At 36.3% G+C, this 15,012-nt stretch overlaps 1 protein-coding gene across 9 annotated transcripts in view; it reads left to right on the top strand.

The window, feature by feature from the left end:
• PEX1 (peroxisomal biogenesis factor 1) overlaps window positions 1–15,012 on the top strand; it is a 70,787-nt gene that overhangs the window by 40,202 nt on the left and 15,573 nt on the right. For all 9 annotated transcript variants that reach the window (XR_005369371.1, XR_005369370.1, XM_038556813.1 and 6 more), the window contains 7 exons: window positions 2,625–2,748; window positions 2,971–3,071; window positions 3,925–4,007; window positions 5,181–5,313; window positions 10,504–10,600; window positions 11,215–11,385; window positions 12,757–12,911. Coding sequence is in view for 7 of the 9 variants with exons in the window: in XM_038556813.1 (XP_038412741.1) it covers window positions 2,625–2,748; window positions 2,971–3,071; window positions 3,925–4,007; window positions 5,181–5,313; window positions 10,504–10,600; window positions 11,215–11,385; window positions 12,757–12,911 (864 nt within the window). In the remaining 2 variants the exon portion in view is untranslated. The remainder of the gene's footprint in view (window positions 1–2,624; window positions 2,749–2,970; window positions 3,072–3,924; window positions 4,008–5,180; window positions 5,314–10,503; window positions 10,601–11,214; window positions 11,386–12,756; window positions 12,912–15,012) is intronic.

The raw sequence follows: 15,012 nt of genomic DNA, 5'->3' as shown, positions 1-15,012 counted from the left end.
CTTTAGTAAGCAACACACAAATTATGTATATTGTGCCAATGCAAATATGGATAATTAGGCTTTTTTTTTTTTTTTAACTTTACTTATTTATGATAGTCACAGAGAGAGAGAGAGAGGCAGAGACACAGGCAGAGGGAGAAGCAGGCTCCATGCACCAGGAGCCCGACGTGGGACTCGATCCCGGGTCTCCAGGATCGCGCCCTGGGCCAAAGGCAGGCGCTAAACCGCTGCGCCACCCAGGGATCCCTAGGCTTTTTTTTTTTAATTAAATAAGCTCTATGCCCAACATGGGGCTTGAATTCATGACCCCAAGATCAAGAGTTTCATGCTCCACTGTCTGAGCCAGCCAGGCACTCCGATAATTTGGTTTTTAAAAGATAGATATTTTTTTCTACATCTATGTAATTTAAAAAAATTCCCCTATATTGTTTCATACTGCAGCCTGAAAATGCCAGACTGCTCATTAACAGGGTATTGTCACCTGTGCCAGTTTAGTTTACCAGTTCTCTGAGAACTACCACACAGGAAATTATTGTGTTAGAGGTTTTAAAAGTTTCAAACATGATTTTATCCTTCTCTGATAATTCAGATGGTATTTTTGAATCTTTCAGATCATAATGGTTATAATATCATGGAAGAACCATTTTAACAGAACTTTCTAGCTAATGAGACCCCCAGATAAGATAGCTTATATTATGTACTAGAGAAGAGGAAAACAAATAAATGCCATTTCCATAACAGTATGTAACTGAACGTTTAACACATGGCAGAATGGTGCACAGTGATTTCTACTTTCAACTTTTGAGTTAATCTTGGTATTTTTCAAAAATTAGGTCTCATGAAAAAAATAGGTCTCATGTACAAAAACATGTGGCCCCTAGTCGTTAGATTTTTTTTGTCTCAGTAATAGGATATTACTACAGAATTGCCTTTTTTTTTTTTTTTAAGATTTTTATTTATTTATTCATGAGAGACACAGAGAAAGAGGCAGAGACATAGGTGGAGAGAGAAGCAGGTTCCCATGAGGAGCCTAATGCGGGTCTCGATCCCAGGACCCTGGGATCACAACCCGAGCTAAAGGCAGATGCTCAACCACTGAGCCACCCAGGTGCCCCCAAGTTGCATATTTTAATGGAAGCTTCAAGACATTGGCAGGTTTCCCTGGGCTGATTATATGTCTTAGGACATAAGAATGTTTGATTCTTCACATTTTGATTTTTTTTTTTTTTTAAGTAAACTCTACCTTGCACATGGGGCTCAACTCAGGACCCAGAGACCAAGAGTAACTTGCTCTCCTGACTGAGCGAGCCAGGCACCCTTCCTTTAGGTCTTTAATCCCATTGCCCAGTAATACCCAAAGAAGTAACAGACTGTTTGCCATCTTTAAGAATGTAAGAGCAATGCCTGTACTTAGTTTAGCCTGCTTTTTCTAGTGATCAGGTTCTAAACTGAACTAAATCAACAGAACTAAGCTTGACTCTGGATGAAGAGAGAACAGAAATGGACCAGTTGAGAAATGGTGGAATGAAGAGGTTTTTACTTTCCTAGGCAGATAATATCTTCCCTACATGAATTTTTGGTTAATCCCGTTTTTAGCTTCAAGTGGGTTTTAAAAACTTAATTCTGATTTTAAAAACTTTAAAAATTAATAGTGTTTTTCTTAGAATCTCTTCATACCTTTGGAACAGTTTATTAACATTGTACTTAGTATCTCAGCACTGTGGCCTGCTTAACAGAAAAGAAAATGAACTTATAAAGAATTTATTTTTCTCATGTACAGAGAAGTTTGGAGGCACTCATAGGTGGTTAATCAAGGATCTAGGCTCCTTTGGTCTAGCTGCCATCATTAGCCTGTAACTTTCTTCCTCTGAGATGCAAAGCATGTGCTGTACTAATAGGCATCACATATGCATTCTTGGCAGCAGAAGGCACAAAGCAAAAGCCTTCTTGCAAGGTTTCTCTACCTTTTAATTAGGAAGAGAAGCCCTTCCCAACGATTGCTGATTGCAGGCACACATACATGCATATTCATATTCTCATTCTCTCTCTCTCCCTCTCCCTGCTCCTCCCCCTCTCCCCTTCTCTCTCCCCCTCTCCCTCCCTCTCCCAGGCTGGGAATTGAGCTTTTTTTTCCCCCACCTCTAATGCAGGGAGGCAAGGGAGAATGGATTGGAATGGTTACCCAGTGAGCCAAATTATTGTATGTGTATCACTGGTCATGAGATAAGGAGGGTTTAAAACTTCACCACTTCTGATAAATGTTTATTTGTTATAAAAACTGAGGTTCAGAGAGTTTTATTAATTTGCCCACAGTCACACAGATAATAAATGGTCGTGCTAGGCTGGTTGCATCTTGAACTACTAGCATATGTAATCACTTGTGCCAAACTGGTGCAGATTGGGTATACTGTGATTTACGTAATTGACTAGTTTCCTACTAATGACACCATCTTACAGTTCTCACATGAGGTGAGCAAGGCTCAGAGTTTAAGAGGCTAGTTTAAGGTCCATCAGCTGTATCCAGGTTTATATATTATTAGCAAGATAAGATATTAAGCTAAGGATGTTAACATGCAGTTAGGTAGTAGGATAATTCATTATTGTTCTTCCCTTTTCTCTGGCAGCCTAAAGATGTAAGTGAAGAAGAAGTAAAAACTGCGTTCTCTTCATGGCTACAGCAGTGTACTACTACCACACTTCCTTTGATAATATCAGAGGAAGAACATATTAAGCTGAGAATGAAAGATGGTGGGTAAATTTTGTCTTGATATTTTTCCTATTGAAGAAGTCATAAAATTTTTCATTGTTTTTCCAACTGTAATATGTGTGAACAGGAAACATAATGATAAGTAAACAGTAGATTTTACTATAGAAGAATGCCTTTATTTAAACTTAAATAAATTTAAATCTTAAATTATTTCATCTCGGTTTCAGTGCTAACTCTACATTTATTACTTTTCTTTTTGATAGGGTTAAAGGAGTTTTCTCTAAATGTAGTTCATTCTTGGGAAAAAGACAAAGAAAACATTTTTTTGTTGAGTACCAATCTGCTGCGGAAGACCACAATACAAGTAATCACATACTATTGAATATTTAATGAGATAATATTTGTCACATTGAATTGATAATAAAGTATGAGCTTACCTGTAAGACTTTGTACCTTAAAAGTGTATTAGAAACATGATTGATAAGAGTAAGGAATAACTTGATTTAAAATATTTTATTATATAGTCTCTTTAACTTCTCTAAACAAATTGATCTACCCTAAACTTAAAATCAATGCACAATTAAGTTTCAAGAATAGAATTGATTGTGTTAATTGGCAAGTGGATCATGATTTCAAATTATTTTAGTATTAGAACAATAACCCATATTATTTTGGCAGTTCTTTTTTTTTTTTTTTTTGGCAGTTCTTGAATTCTCAACTCTTCACAAATATCAGATCATTTTTCTTCTAGAAGGATTTTATAACTCTTCTTAGAATATTATGTTTTAGTTAGGATATTCCCTCTTCTTGTTATAGAATTGAAGATACTCTAGTCGTTTTAGAATTTGAATGGTTGGGAACTAGACATTTGGCCTCTCTACTTTTGAGATAAAATTGAAGGAATGCCATTCAGAGGAGATGGAAATGTAAGAATCATGAAGCGTAAATAGGACACAAATCAAAATTGCAAATAAAGGTGTATCTGTAAACTGTATGGAAAAGATGACATTCTTTACTCTTTGTTGATTATAAATATTTATGTTCCTTGGTTGAGTAAATTACTGTTGTCAAGGCTATTTTAAGTAATGATCTTGCATGTACAATGTGTTTTTTCTCTCTGTGTAACAGAATCTATAATTCAGTTTCCTGGGACCTGAGAAAAACAGGCCAAAGATGTAACTTTGAAATGTAAAACTGATTTTTCCTTGCTACTGTAGGTCCTTCTAGATCCTATGGTAAAAGAAGAAAACAGTGAGGAAATTGACTTTATTCTTCCTTTTTTAAAGCTGAACTGCTTGGGGTAAGAAGTTACAGCCAAACAAGTATGTTTACAGTCATGTTTGACATGATCTCTGACAGGATTTTTATGTGTAAACATTAAAGTAGGTGTTAATGCCATTGACTAATCTTAATCATTAGTAGATATTGTTTCAAAGATTGTTTTTATTTTCACACCCCACTTAGTAATTTGCCTTGTCTTCTTAGATAACTACATAAAAGTCTGAAGCTTATTAGAAATTTTGCTTTGAGATTTGATTTATGAGAAGGAAGAACTGGATAGGACTTGGATGATATGTGCTTGAATAAAACAGTAATTCTTAGAGTTAATACATTTATTTTATTTTATTTTTTAAATACATTTATTTTAAAAGTTAAATCCAAAAACACTTGAGTGTTTAAAAATATTTCAAATTAAGTTATTCCTTCAACTATCTTATTAATGTACTAATTGGGATTATTTGTGTTTTCCGCAACTTTAAAACCAAACAAATCTGAAAAGAACCTTCTTTTAATTTATCTCTTACGCAATATGAGAATCACATATAAACATTACATCTTAGAATTCTTCACCAAAGCTTTTAGTAGTTGTAGTATAGTGATTGGATTTCCTGTAATCATATAATCTATCAATGTTCTAGTAAAGAGATTAAACCATAAAGTAACAGTGTTTAAATACAGCATACTATTCATGTTGAAAGTAAAATCTCTTCAGACTCCGATTTTAGGAATTTATATTTATTATCAGAAATAAAGTGCTAGAGTCAGGAAGTAGGTTGATGTTAGTGCTGTATAATCTACAAATTGAAACTGGATTTCAAAGGTTAAAGTTTTAAGAGGAAATAAGTCTTCAATTATTCTAATACTTCAGACATACTCATTTGTGATTATGTTGATTAACAAACCAAAATTCATCTTGAGAGGAATGTTTGTGTGTTAAGACAAATTTCTTAAGATGTCCTGTTAACACAAAACTTCTAGTTACGGAACAGGTTTGAAATTAGTAAAACTAATTTTAAAAGCTGTAACTCAGATTTGGCATTAATTCAGTATACTTTGAAGTAAGGGAAAATTTCCACATTTTACTCTTTTTAAAAATCATTAACTAGCCTGGGAAGGAAAGTTTCAGAATTTTTTACAACTGGATTTTATCCTGCTTCGTGTTTTATCTTGCAACCATGTATATATTTTGCAGAGGAGTGAATTCCTTAGGTGTATCCTCCCTGGAACACATCACCCATAGCCTCCTGGGACGCCCTTTGTCTCGACAGCTGATGTCCCTAGTGGCAGGACTTAGAAATGGAGCCCTTTTATTCACAGGAGGAAAGGTATGTGGTTAAAATGAGCCCATTTCACTAATCACTTTTATTTTTCTCTCTTTGGGTTTTGATCATCTGTCATATAGGGTTGTTCATACAAGGTATAGGAAGGCTTTATTTGCTTTGGAAATTTAGAAAGTGGCGATGAATAAGGTGACATGCTCCCTGCCTTTTTTTTCTGTACCAATTGATAACAATTGTATGATTTTTGTGTTTTAGGGTATTGATAGGGTTAATTGATTTTTCAAATGTTGAACCAGCCTTGCATATCTGTAATAAATTCCACTTGGTTGTGGTGTATTATTCTTTGTATACATTACTGAGTTTGTTTGCTAATACTCTTTTTTTTTTTAAGTCTTGGGGTTTTTTAAGGATTATTTGAGGGAGAGAAATATGAATGGGAGACATGGCAGAAGGAGAGAAGGAGACTTCCCACATAGTGGGGAGCCCAACATGGGGATCAGTGTCACAACACTGAGATCATGACCTGAGCCAAAACCAAGAGTCAGACGCTTAACCCACTGAGCCACTCATACGCCCCAGTTTTTAAAATTAATTAATTCATTCATCCATTTATTCATTTATGTAATCTGTACAACCAACATGGTGTTTGAAATCACAATCCCGAGATCAAGAGTTCCAGGCTTTTCTGACTGAGCCAGACACGCAGTCCATTGTTTGCTAATATTCATTCACTCATTCAGTTTGCTAATATTCTTTTGAAGATTTTTACATCTAAATTCATGAGCGAAATTAGCCTGTAGTTTTCTGATTTTGTATTGTCTTTGTCTAGTTTTGCTATCAGGGTAATTCTGGCCTCATAAAATGAGTTGAGAAGTATTCCTTCCTGTTCTGTTTTCTGGAAGAGATTATCTAAAATTGATGTTCATTCTTCCTTTAATGTTTGGTAAAATCTCCAGTGAAACTATCTGGGCATGGAGATTTCTTCACCTTCAACTTTTTAATTATAAAGTTAAATTTCCTTAATTATGTATTTCATCTTGGCAGATATTTAGTAGTTTGTAATTTCAAGGAATCAGTTTACCTCTCCTAAGTTGTCAAATTTATGAGCCTAAAGTTGTTGATACTATTCTTTTTTTTTTTTTTTTAATTTTTATTTATTTATGATAGTCACAGAGAGAGAGAGAGAGGCAGAGACATAGGCAGAGGGAGAAGCAGGCTCTATGCACTGAGAGCCCGACGTGGGATTCGATCCCGGGTCTCCAAGATCGCGCCCTGGGCCAAAGGCAGGCGCCAAACCGCTGCGCCACCCAGGGATCCCTACTATTCTTTTTATTATCCCTGGAATGGCTGTGGAATCTGTTGTGTCATTTCCTGATCTTGGTGATTTGTGTCTTCTCTCTTTTTAATCTTCATCAGTTTTGCTGGAGTTTTCCTGCCCTCTTAAAGGGCTTACGGTTTTATTCTCTGCCAATGCAGTATTGTTTTCAGGGGTACTGTGTGGTCTTTATGAGTCCTTGTTCTTGTATTCATTTCAAAATCTTTAAGGCTTTTCCAATTCCATTCACTTTCAACTCTAGAAAATAACTCTTTTTTCCAATAATGAGCCCAGTTGTTTTCTTCTGTCTGATTCTTACTTAAAATATGGCAACTACTCCAATAATCTAAGCTTCCCCATAGGAAACTAGAAAAAGAAGAGCAAATGAAATCCAATGTAACCCGAAGGAAAGAAGTAATAAGAATTAGAGCAGAAATCAGTGAAATGAGAAAATAAGTGAAATCAAAAGCTGCTGCTTTGAAAAGATCAATAAAATTGATAAGCCTCTAGCCAGTCTAAGAAAAAAAAAAAAAAAAGACACAAATTAGTAATATCAGAAATCAAAGAGAGGACATCACTATAGATCCCATAAACATTAAAAGGATAATAAGGTAGTAATAGTCATAGACAACTCTATGTTCACAAATTTGATAACCATCTTAGATGAATGGACCAATTCCTTGAAAGACACAAGTTCTCAAAACTCACACAAGAAGAAATAGATGATATAAAAAGATCTTTATCTAGTAAAGAAATTGAATCAATAATTAATAGCCTCATAAAACAAAGCACTAGGCCCAGATAGGTTCATTGGTGTATTCTATCAAATATATAAGAAAGAAATTACACCAGTTTTCTACAACCTGTTTCAGAAGATAGATGCAAAATGAATGCTTCCTAATCATCCTGTGAGGCCAGCATCACCCTAATCCAAAACCAGACAAAGGCATTATGAGACAAGAATACTACAGACCAACCTCTCATGAACATAGATGCAGAAATCTTCAGAATATTAGCAAATCAAATCAACCAGTGTATATAAAGAATTATATACAGTGATCAAGTGGCATTTATCACAGGCATGGAAGGCTGGTGAAATATACAATTAATATACATTGTATGTAGTTTCTAGATTTGCTATGTCAGATTTCAAACTGTATCATCATGGTAGAGTATTTTTTTTGGAAAAAGCAGTATTGACTCAGAAACCAGACTTCTCATCTCACCTACGGGTGGCCTGGTTAATAGGAAGAACAAGCAGAGAAGACCTGGATTTGAGTCCCACCTCTGTCATGTACTTACTGGCCATGACCTCAGGCAGGTTTTTGGTGTCTTACCTACCTCCATAGGAGTAACCTCACTTAAGGAAAATAATATATGTGAAAGCACTTTGTCAACTGAAAAGTGCTATTATGCAAATGTGAATTACTTTATGTGAGGAAAAGGCCCTCAAGTAGGCAAAATGACTATGACAGGGGATCTCTATCTCAGCGCCTTAATTTCTTTATTCTTTGGAGTGCATGGACTTCAGGGTTTTTTAAATTTTTTTTTTCTAAAGATTTTTATTTTTAAGTAATCTCTACATCCAACATGGGGCTTGAAGTCATGACCCTGAGATCAAGAGTTGCATGCTCCATTGACGGAGGCAGCCAGGGACGCCTGGAGCCCATTGACTTTAAATGTAAATGACACTCTGTAAGCTATAATGATGGTAGTATTTGTTAAGTACCTGCCAAATTTCAGACTTTGTATAACAACCTTGGCTATTTTTCCAGCCCATGGTGCTGAAAAAAAATATTGGAACTGGTGTAGGGCTCTTAAAGCTAGACAAAGCAACAACAGTAAGAAATAATAGTACACTGAGGGAGAAAACTTAAAGTAAAAGAACTATAGGTCCCCTGGGTGGCTCAGTCGGCTAAATGTCTGCATTCAACTCAGGTCATGATCCTGGGGTCCTGGGATCGAGTCCCGTCAGCTCCCTGATCAGCAGGGAGTCTGCTTCTCTTTCTACTCCTCTCCTGGTCATGCTTCTCTCTTACACACTCTCTCTATTGCAAATAATTTTTAAAATATCGTTAAAAATTAAAACTAAAAACCTACCTATGTTCAACCTCTCTAGGGGACATTATAACAGGTTCAGCAGAATTTTATTTTATTTTTTATTTTTTTAATCATGAGAGAGGCAGAGACACAGGCAGAGGGAGAAGCAGGCTCCATGCAGAGAGCCCGACGTGGGACTCGATCCCAGGTCTCCAGGATCATGCCCTGGGCCGAAGGCAGGCACTCAACCGCTGAGCCACCCAGGCATCCCAAGTTCAGCAGAATTTTAAATGTGTACCTTTTGATATGGTAATTCCACTCCTAGAAATTTATTATGAAGGTATAATCTGACAAATAAGTAAACAAGTATATGGATATTTATATGGTAATTCCGCTCCTAGAAATTTATTATGAAGGTATAATCTGACAAATAAGTAAACAAGTATATGGATATTTATTTTAGTTTTACTTATAATAGTTAAAATCGGAAACAGCACTAATACACATCTGGATGGGTTATTGAACCTGTTAGAGTCTAGTACATCCCACAGCAGCAGCATGCTGGGCAGTTGATGCGGCTCCATATTTGTTGATAAAAGAGGACAGTGATTTGTCATGAACTCACATAAATAATTACATCTTCATAAGTTTACATAAAATGTGCCTCGAGTGTCTGGAAGGATGATACATCGAAACAATTGACTGTGGTTATTATCATGACAAAATGTTTTACCTTTCTCTGCTAAGTATTTATTTTGTATTTTCTGCATATTACTTTATAAACCAAGGAAAAAATAAAGCTTTACTAGAAAAAAAAATGCACATTGGATCAAACCCTATAGTCTGGAGCCACTTAATATAAAAATAAGCAGTTCTATCCACCTTAAGGGCCGCTGAGGGCTACATGGTTCACTAATTGGTGGTCACAGTAACACTGTAAATGACCAAGAAACTGAATTAAAATTACAGCTAATTTAAGATAATAGGGAAGTGAGTAGTAAATGTTTTCCATTAAAAATAATTGAAATTAAATAGGAGTAGGTTTCACTTCTCTAGAAAATTTATTTAATGTTCACATTATTCCCTTCTAGTAAGTAACGGAACATTGCCTGTTTTAAGGGTAAAAGATTTAAGTATTAATGATTTTTTTAACAAATTGTAAAAATAAATGAGATGTTTATTTTCTATCTATGCCCTATAACAAACATCAGATACATCTAGCTTCTAACAGCTTAAAAGAAAAGCCATTTTAGTAACACCTGCATTTCTCACATAGCAGCTAGACTGGTATGTACATTTTTTACTTTCTCAAAGCAATTTATTATTTTTAGCATCAGTGCCAACTGAGATTGGAATTGGAGTGGGAAATGCCCCTTTTTGGGGGGCTAATATTCCTGAGATTGGGTTGTCTGTTAACCTTGCCAGTGTTTCTATACTATTAGAATCCTTCTATTCAGGCTAGGAAGCTGGAGCCTCCTGGTTTCTTTGCAGAATATTATGAGTTTTGGTTTTTTAAATTTTATTTTTTAATTTATTTTTGTTTCATTTTGTTTTTATAGACTTGAATACGTATTTAGTAACTAATTCCTTCCCACTTATCCCGCAGTGCTCTTAAAACTTACTGAGTCCAGATTTTCACTCCTTCCTATTACTTTACTTTATACCAAATGTTACTCACCATAAATGATCCTAGAGCTCCAGGGATGTGAGGTGGTTTTTTGTTGTTGTTTTCTTTTACCCCTGGCTTTATTGAGATATAACTGACATAGGACACTGTGGGGTGTATACTTGATTGGTGAGGCTGAGTCTTGGTGATTGCCATAGTAACAGAAGCTATTTCTTTGATTGGATATGTTGCTTATGAAGCAATTGTTTTTTAGGGCAGTGGAAAATCAACTTTAGCCAAGGCAATCTGTAAAGAAGCATCTGACACATTGGATGCCCATGTGGAGGTGGTTGGCTGTAAAGCTTTACGAGGTATTAATATGATAATACTCTACATAACCCCCCCCCTTTTTTTTGCTTAAAGACAGAAATGTTATTTAATGCTGTTAATCTAACATACCTAATCTTTCTTTAATTTTTCTGTTATTGAAATTATAAATCTTTGGCTTTCTAATATTTTTAGCAAAACTTTTTAAACTCTCCATACTTGATGGAGGCCTCCTCCTTTTTTTTTCCTAGCCAAAACTCTGTACACTCTATTCCTGGAAATGCCAACTTAGACCATTCTGAGAAAGTTCATATCTAAGGTATATTCTATGGGTACAAAGGATCCTTGCACTGCTGCAGAATCTTGGGGGTCAGGGGGATAGGGAGAGGGTGGCCATGGACAGCGAAGAGAAGTATAATTTACCATATACACTTTGGTACTTTTTAGGTCTTTAATGCTTATATTATCCTCTATTTGGTTAAAAAATGGTAACCAAGGGTAGTGATTAATAAATTTTAGTGATTGGTATATTAACAGAATAGGACTCAAAGTTTCATAGTTAAATCAATATTGAGCTTTTCTAATGCTCTCAAAAGGCAGCCTGAACTTACCAACCTTGAATTAACATTAAAACCCATTTTATTTCTTGCATATTAAGGAAAAAGGCTTGAAAACATACAGAAAACTGTGGAGCTGGCTTTCTCCGAGGCAACATGGAGGCAGCCTTCTGTGATTCTGCTGGATGACCTCGACCTCATTGTGGGTGTGCCTGCTGCTCCAGAGCATGAGCATGGCCCTGAGGCTGTGCAAAGCCAGCGGCTTGCACATGGTAATGGTGACACGTCCACCTGAGGCTGTGGACCTTTTTTTCTTCAGTTAGATGACCATTTTAGTCTTCATGATAAATCTACCTTCTTCAGAAAATGCTGTTACGTGTTGCTTTTGAGGCTTCCGTGTTAGTAAAATTGGTAGATAGGAGCAGTGTGAAAATTCTGCAACATCGTGATTTGTCTTTTGGAGTCTTTTCCTTCTCATATGCTTATTAGAAATTGCTTCATTGTGCAGATTTACTCTGGCTTTGTTCATTTGACAAATATTTGTCTAATGCTTATGCACAGCCTGTATCCTCAAAGTCTAGGACCGGAAAGAAAAGTAGACAGTTTTAGGACAATACTGAGAGTAATAATGGTAGCAACCATGTGCTGAGTGCCTTTCCTGGGCTAGGGTATGTTTTTGTACTCTATGTGCAAATATTGTGTTTTTATGGATGAATAAATGGAAATTCAAAGATTAAGTAATTTGACCAAGGTGGCACAACTAGGAGGTGGTGGGATATGTTTTGCCAGAAGTGTACACAGGGCACCATAGGAGCACACCCTCAGGGACCTGTGAGGGGCAGGTAAGGAGTAACAGAGAAGGCTTTTGGTGGGAAGTTGATGACTGAAATTCACTGAATTTTGATGGAGGAGTAGAAGTTAGCATGAAGCGGCTTCATGTTAATGAAGAAGCAAAGAAAGTGTGATCCCCAGGCAAAGGCACAGAGCTAGGAGAAATGGTGGTATGTTAGTGAATACCCCACAACTGGAGTTTAGAATTCACAGAGAGAGCTGGGGTAGAGTGCTGGAGGATATGACAGCAGGTAGCTGCCTGCAGCTTCTCGAGAGCTGGAACAGATAGGAAATGCAACTGCCGTGCCTTGCATTATTAGAAACTCATGTTTGTCTCACAGTTTGAATCCTGTAGGATCTGCAAAATTGTGTAGTGTTTAAAGGAATGCTGCAAATTTCTAGGTCGGGACTCAGATATACATTATTAATGCCCGTTTCAGTTCTGACCTAACAACCAAACCTGGCAAGACCTAGGGTGGAAGGAGATTGTTCAGGAATTCATAGGAATAGGAACTGTGTTTTGCCTAATCAGAGCACGATACGGAATTTTATCACCCTCCTGTGTTTATTTCAGAGACTCCTGTTTGTCCTAACCCTAACCACTGAGGCATTGTTTTGAGTGTATAGACTTAGTTGACAGTACTTGGTTAGAGTGGGGCTGATATTAGGTCCTCAATCAATCAGTGGCAGTGAGTGGGACTTTGTACTCCACCTAAAAGCTCAACTTTAGGTTATCATTGTTTTTAATGACTATATAATTTTTAAATATGTTTCTAGTCACTAAGCTTTTATGCTGTATTGCTTAATTCTAGCTTTGAGTGATATGATGAAAGAGTTTATTTCCATGGGAAGTTTGGTTGCAGTGATTGCCACAAGCCAGTCTCAACATTCTCTGCATCCTTGGCTTGTCTCCGCTCAAGGAATTCACATATTTCAGTGTGTCCAACATATTCAACCGCCTAATCAGGTAATACTACTTGTGAAGATTGTTGAGATGTGTCCCTCTGTATATAAACAATTTTTCAATTTTATTTTATTTATGTATTTAATAAATTACATTTATTTATAGTAGGTGTGGAGCCACTGCAGGGCTTGAACTCATGACCCTGAGATCAAGACCTGAGCTGAGATCAAGAGTTGGACACCCAACTGACTGAGCCACCCAGGCTCCCCTCGTTTTTAAATTTTATTAATGATTTATGGCCTTAAAATTATACTTACAAATATTTAAAAGGTGACATTTGGTGCATTTTGTGCTTAGATGCACAGTTTCCCTTTATAACAATCTGAAATGTTACTATGCTCTTTGCAAGGGTTTTTGGAAAACATTTCTTTTTTAATTACTAAAATTTTGTTATTCCATCCAAAAGGAAAAAAAAAACCAAAAACAAATTCTAAACTGCTTCATTTCCCATTGGTGAAATCTGTAAATACATCATGGACATTAGGATTTTTTTCAGTTTATTGCGGTGTGATTGACAAAGTTGTGTATATTTAAAGTGTACAATATAATTTATATATACATTGTGAAGTATTTACCACAATCAAGTTAATTGAGCACATCCATTACATAGTTAGCTTTTTTAAACATTTCTTTTTAATAAGAAAGAGCATTTAGTGAGAAATGCAAATAGATTTATGAATATATGTATTTTTTCATCATAAGTGTACCTGTCACGTATTTCACTCATCCCCCCCCACCTTCCCTCTTGTAACCCTCAGTTTTTTCTCTGTAGTTAAGAGTGTTTCTTGGTTTGTCTCTTTTTTTCCCTTTGTTCATTTGTTTTGTTTCTTAAATTCCACGTATGAATGAAATCATATGATATTTGCCTTTCTCTGATGTATTTTGCTTAGCATTATACTCTCTACCTCTATCCATATTGTTGCAAATGGCAAAATTTCATTCTTTCTTATGGCTGAGTTATGTTTCTGTGTGTGTGTGTGTGTGTGTGTGTGTGTGTGTATACACCACATCTTTATCCATTCATCTGTTGATGGGCACTTCGGCTGCTTCCATAATTCAACTATTATAAATAATGCTGCCATAAACATAGGGGTGCATGTATCCCTTTGAACTAGTGTTTTTGTTTTTGAGGGGTAAATACCCAGTAGTGTGATCACTGGATCATAGGGTAGTTCTACTTTTAGTTTTTTGAAGAACTTCCAAAAAATGGTAGTTTTCCACAGTGGTTGCACCAAGTTTCATTCCCACCAACAGTGCAAGAGGGTTCCTTTTCTTCACATCCTTGTCAATACTTTTTCTCAGGTGTGAGGCGAGACCTCATTGCAGTTTTGATTTGCATTTCCTTGATGAGTGATGTTGGGCATCTTTTCATGTGTCTGTTTGCCACATGTATGTCTTAGAAATGTGTGTTCATGTCTTCTGCCCATTTAAAAAAATATTTTAATTATTTGACAGCGAGAAGAGCACAAGCAGGGGGAGCAGCAGAGGGAGGGAGAGAAGCAGACTCCCCACTGAGCAGGGAGTCCAATGTGGGGCTTGATCCCAGAACCCTGGGATCATGACCTGAGCTGAAAGCAGATGCTTAATGGACTGGGCCATGTAGGCGCCCCTTCTGCCCATTTTTTTTTTAAGATTTTATTTATTTATTCATAGAGACAGAGACACAGGCAGAGGGAGAAGCAGGCATCATACAGAGAGCCTGACATAGTACTTGATCCAGGGTCTCCAGGATCACACCCTGGGCTGCAGGCAGCGCTAAACTGGTGTGCCACCAGGGCTGCCCTCTGCCTATTTTTTAATTGAATTATTTGTTTTTGGGGTATTGAGTTCTATCCTTTATATATTTTGGATACTAACTCTTTATCAGATGTGTTATTTGCAAATATCTTCTCCCATTCAGTAGGTTGCCTTTTAATTTTGTTGATTGTTTCCTTCACTGTGCAGAAGCTTTTTATTTTGATGTAGTCTCAAAAGTTTATTTTTGCTTTTATTTCCCTTGTCTAGGGAGATACACGTAGAAGCATATTGCATAGAACGACATCAGCAAAATTACTACCTTTGCTCTAAGGATTTTTTTTCTTTAAGGATTTTTATGGTTTTAGGT

The sequence above is a fragment of the Canis lupus genome, chromosome 14 (genome assembly GCF_011100685.1).
Source record: "Canis lupus familiaris isolate Mischka breed German Shepherd chromosome 14, alternate assembly UU_Cfam_GSD_1.0, whole genome shotgun sequence".
In the NCBI taxonomy this organism is placed as follows: Eukaryota; Metazoa; Chordata; class Mammalia; order Carnivora; family Canidae; genus Canis; species Canis lupus.
Note: the sequence above shows the minus strand (reverse complement) of the source record. Positions and strands in the feature narration are given on the sequence as shown.